General features: G+C 39.8%; 1 protein-coding gene across 1 annotated transcript; it reads right to left on the bottom strand.

Annotated features, from left to right (window-relative positions):
* Positions 1 to 362: 362 nt before the first annotated feature.
* SLITRK2 (SLIT and NTRK like family member 2) lies at positions 363 to 4,631 on the bottom strand. The gene is made up of 2 exons (XM_068249584.1): positions 3,829 to 4,631; positions 363 to 3,544 (listed from the first exon to the last, which is right to left on the bottom strand). Exon 2 carries the CDS (start codon positions 3,499 to 3,501, stop codon positions 952 to 954), a length of 2,550 nt encoding a protein of 849 aa, XP_068105685.1. The 5' UTR covers positions 3,502 to 3,544; positions 3,829 to 4,631; the 3' UTR covers positions 363 to 951.
* Between the last annotated feature and the right edge of the window lie 423 nt (positions 4,632 to 5,054).

Raw genomic sequence — 5,054 nt, 5'->3', positions numbered from 1 at the left:
TAATAACCAGCACATGCTACAGCCAATCAAACTAGCTGAAACGCAAAGTCAGTACACACACAGTTCAATGTCAGTTATTTAACTCTGTTTTTAATTAGGAAAATAGCCTTAGAACAATTAGCATTTTTATCAGTTCAATTCAGCTGAAAAACTAAGCAACTGGGAACATATATATATATATATATATATATATATATATATATACATATATATATATATATATATATATATATATATCTGAAGAAGCATTATTTAATACTAGAATTATATAACTCTATATCTTACGTTTTGTTTTGAAATGTACATATGGAGGAAGAAATATACAATTTAAACATTTCTTTTATCAATTTCTTGCCCTGTAAAAAGAGATACATTTGTATCAATGCAATGTAAAATACAAAAAAGAGATTTCTCTTATTTTTGGGGATAGATATATATATATAATGATTTCTTTTTTTCAGAAATACCACACATTAAAATATATCCATGGTATAAAAGCTAAAAGCAACATTTTTAGGTTATTTAAAGTGCGAAGGCACTTTAACTCAAAAAAGTGACGCCCAGTGGCAGCAGTAGGTAACTGATTTAAAATAGGATCGTTATTTACATAGAAAAGTTCAGTTCTCTGAGATCTTTGGAGATCTTCTACAGTTTAGACCATTAGAACAAATCCACTCTTGTTTAAACCCAAGAAAAAAAAATATATAAAAAGAAGAAAAAACAAAACAAAAACAAGGCAAACATTCATTTAAAGAAGACTGCTTCTAGAAGTAAAAGGAAGAAATAATTTAAAGAAAACAATAACAGGGAAATAAGATACGTTGTTCCCAAAGCCAATGGTAATGCAATGTATCTGTACCTGTGTAGCTTAAAAAGGCATACAGTGTATGCAGAATTGCTTCTGACACTTCATATGGCCAACAAGCTTGAAGCAATGTTGAGAAATGTTGCCTACAGCTGACTTATTGCAGTTTGCTTTTCCAGAACCTCAAGGTAATCTGGCTCTGATTGCATTTTTCCTTGAAGGAAGAGATGCTCCTGTTTAGATTGTTCTGCAAAGTATTTTCTAGGGGTGCCATATAAAACAGTTTTATTAATCCTGTCCTGGTTCTGACGCCTTGTCTCATAGGCAGGCATGAGCTGCCTTTTAGGCAGAGTGCAAAAGTTATAATGAACTACCTCTCCACTGGGCAGCTCCTTTACCCTCTCTGCAATGTTCTGGTATAGAAGTTCTGGTTCTGCTGGGCCAGAGGTCTTCTCCAGCAGTTCAGTTGTGCTTATTGTATATGCTGTTGGATCTTCTTTTTTGTGGTCCAGTTTGCTGTAGCTAAACTCTTGCAGGTTTCTGTAATAGGCAACAGGATCTCCATCTTTTTGCATGTAGATTGGGTTTTGGCACATTTGGCCAACAGGCGGTGGGATGTAATTATATACATGGGCCTCAGTTTTGTCGTTGGAGTTAGGATTGTATGACCCATACTGGAGTTGGAAGGAACTGAGGTCCAAATTGTTTGCACTACTGCTTGGAACACTCTGTACCCCTTTCCGTCTTTTAAGTACAAAAACAAAAAGCCCAGCTCCAAAGCATACAGATAAGATGAAGACAACCAGCAATCCCAAAATAAGAACGGAGAGTGGGACCTCGGTGACGGTGTGCAGTTCAGGATAAGGACTTGGTGATATACCAAAAGGATGGGATGTGTATGTTTTGTGACTAAATGATAACACAGTGGCATCAGCAAAATGTGGATTCTCTGGACAGATTGCCTCTTTTGACAAAATCCTTAAATGCTCCCCAGCATGTTTCAGTGGTGACTCACAGGTTACTTCTTGAACAACCACAGTTGAACTAGATTGCTCAATCCAGTTCTTCAGACTTAAAATTTCACATGTGCAATCCCAAGGGTTTTCCTGGAGATCTATTTGAATGAAGGCTGTAAGCTGATCAAGTACCCCCTTTACAGGCAAATATGAAAAGTGGTTATTCCTTAGATTTAACCTTGTTAGGGCTGTACCTCTAAATACATTATCAGGCAGCGATCTTAGCAAATTGTTATTTAAGAACAAGAGCTGAAGGTGGCTCAATGAATCAAATGTACGTGGGAAAATGTCCTTAATTACATTGTACTCTAAATAGAGATACTGCAATCTCAGTAAACCATCAAACATTGAGGGGTGGAGTACCTCAAGGTAGTTGCCATTAAGATAAAGTCTGCGTAAGATTGTGAGATTGGCAAAGGCACCTTCCTGTATAACTGCAATTCGGTTATTTCCTAAATGTAACAAATCCAGTGAACTAAATTCAAGGAGATCAGTTTTATAAACAGTTTGTAAATAATTACCTGTCATGTACAACTTCTTGGGGTTGCTAGGCATAGGCAGAAGATCGGATATGTTGCTAATTTTCCTCTCTTGACAATTGACATTTAAGCCACTGTCAGAGCTCTGTGAGGTACAGACACATATTTCAGGACAGCTTGGAGGGTTTGGAGATTTAGTCTGATAAACCATTATAGGCCCAAAGATCTGTCTGTCTTTGGACACTGTTACTCTTGGAGTGGGTCTGTTCCTGGTTTTAGGGGGCCTGCTGGCTTTTGGAGGTCTGGTTGGGGTTACTGCAGGGTTAAATGTTGGAGGCAACCTTTGTATACGAGTATCAGGAAATGCTGGATGTACAGACCTTTGATTTGTGTCACTGGCACTTTTCCTGGGACACAGATCTTGCCTGGTAAGCTGAGTGACATCTTTCCCATGTAGTCTAAAAGGGGTCTCGCAGACAATCTCTCCCACAAATACTGTGATGGTATCTAGCCAGGCTTTCAGTGGAATCAAATCACAGGTACAATTCCAAGGGTTCTCTTCCAGCTGAATTTCCATTATCCCACCAATGTGCTCAAGGACACCAGCAAAGGGCAACATTTTAAGCCTATTGCCTCTCAGATCCAAATGGGTTAAAAGTACAAAGCGAAAGACATTGTTAGGCAGAGACAACAGAAGATTGTCATTCAATATCAAGACCTTCAATTTATTCAGCTTGCTGAAAGCTCCAGCTTCAATGGCACTGATGAAATTGTAATCTGCTTGGAGATATTCAAGACTCTCCAGGCCCTGGAAAGTTTCCTCCTTCAGCACTTCTAATTTGTTATTATTCAGGTGCAACCTTTTGAGGGTCTTCAGCCCGTTGAAAGCTCCGGCCCTGATCTCTTGCAGCTCGTTGTTGCCCAGATGTAAAGTCACTGCATTGGAGTAATTGACAAACTCATTGGGGTAGAGCCTGCTCAGTAAGTTGCCGTTAAGGAAAAGCTGATAGATCCTGGACTGTGGTGGGAGCAGTAGGCTGACGCTGGTAAATCCTTTACTCTCACAATTAATATTTAGAACATTTTCCTTTTCCTCGCACAGGCAGCGGATCTTGCATATATCTTTGGCAGTTTTACGACTCTCTGTTCTTAAGATCCCAGTCACTGATATAACACTCAGCAGCAAAATGCTGTTCAGCATCTTTATATCCCACAGATCCAAGATCTGGTACCTACGTTAAAACCTTCAAGATAAAAGAGAAAGAAAAAACAGATTTGCAAATGGTGCTATAAATATATATAGGATACATACATATATATATATATATACATATATCTAATCTGCTCAGTACATCTAAAAATATTCTTGTGAAACATTTAATGGCTAACAGTGCATTGCAAAACTCCCCCATTTTTCCTGTTCTGTAGCAGAGATCTCAGCTTCCCCATAGTTACTGCTAGTGATAAGCTCTTGAAATGCATAAAAATGCAAACTGTGCACTCATAGAAATGTAAACTGTGTACTCACGCATCAGGGGAAGCATGAGGTTGTTCTTCTTTGCAGGTCCAATGCAGGTTTGCATATCAAAGCCCAGAAAAATCCAGCTCATCTCATTTCTCCCTGTCCATGATCTCTGGGGAGCTGTGGGAAGAAGTTCTCAGAGTGGGAGTCTGCAGTGACTGGGAGTAGATCGTGCTGTGGCTTGGCTTTCCCTTTTCAGCTTTCCTATAAGTGGGGCTTTCAGTGGAGCCTTCTGTTCTGCAGGCTACCTCGGACTAGAGCGAGGAGGATGACGTCACGCTCTGGAAATTTGTTGCTGGGGGAGCACTGCAAACACGTTGTGTGTATCTATTGTACTCTCTTGTAAAAGCTCAAATGTGATCTGTCCCTTTCATTATAGGAAAGGCAGTGTGAAAACTCATTGTGATCCTTGGATTCTTGTCTGCCTGAAGAGAACAGTAAGCTGCACAACCCCCCATCCTCTTCCTACTGAAATACTGAGCATCACTTAAAAAGCTGCACTACATTCTGCGAAATGCTGTAAGTTTTGTTTCATTTTTGTATCTCCCCTTTTGCCCAGCTGCATAGGAGAGATGCTCCTGTGTGTGTATCACCTGCCCTGCTTATCTGGTAGGTACATATGTGCAGCATATTATGCACTGAAATCTTTGTAATCAGGAGTGATATGCATGTCTGTATTAATTACTGTGCATGTTGGACTCATAGAAACTAATATAGACCGTTGCTGATGCTGATTAACTGCTTGTGTGTTGACTGATGCTAAGAGCTGACATGGTATGTTGCAATCCTCCTGCTGTCAGGTGCACCACTGTTCAGAGAGTGGGGGAGATGCAGGTCTCTGGATGCTTTTCTTGGGATTTGCTTGTTAAAGCTTGGAGATAAAGGAGTTAATGTGCCCCCTGCATTCCCAGACTCCAGTGCTGGGATGAGGATGCCCAAGTGACCTTTGGCAAGTCGTAATGAGAAGGGGCAGGGAGAAGACAGAATTTGATGGACAGCTTTTCATCCTCAAACATGATTTTTGTCCTCTAATGGGAGCACTGGGAGGAATTCTGAGTTAGGTCCTATACTCTGGATGTAATTATGTGTGGACCATATAAAATCATCTGTGTGTTGGACTGCGCTGTATTTGGATCATTATTATAGCAATTACTCTGCTCGGTGTCAGCGTTGCGTTTTAACCTATTTATGGCTAGAAACTTGTTAACTCTTTGGATGAAGGTTTTTTTTTT

This window comes from Hyperolius riggenbachi, chromosome 8 (genome assembly GCF_040937935.1).
Source record: "Hyperolius riggenbachi isolate aHypRig1 chromosome 8, aHypRig1.pri, whole genome shotgun sequence".
NCBI classification, from domain to species: domain Eukaryota; kingdom Metazoa; phylum Chordata; class Amphibia; order Anura; family Hyperoliidae; genus Hyperolius; species Hyperolius riggenbachi.
The sequence above is the reverse complement of the archived record's forward strand: the minus strand, read 5'-3'. Positions and strand labels throughout refer to the sequence as shown.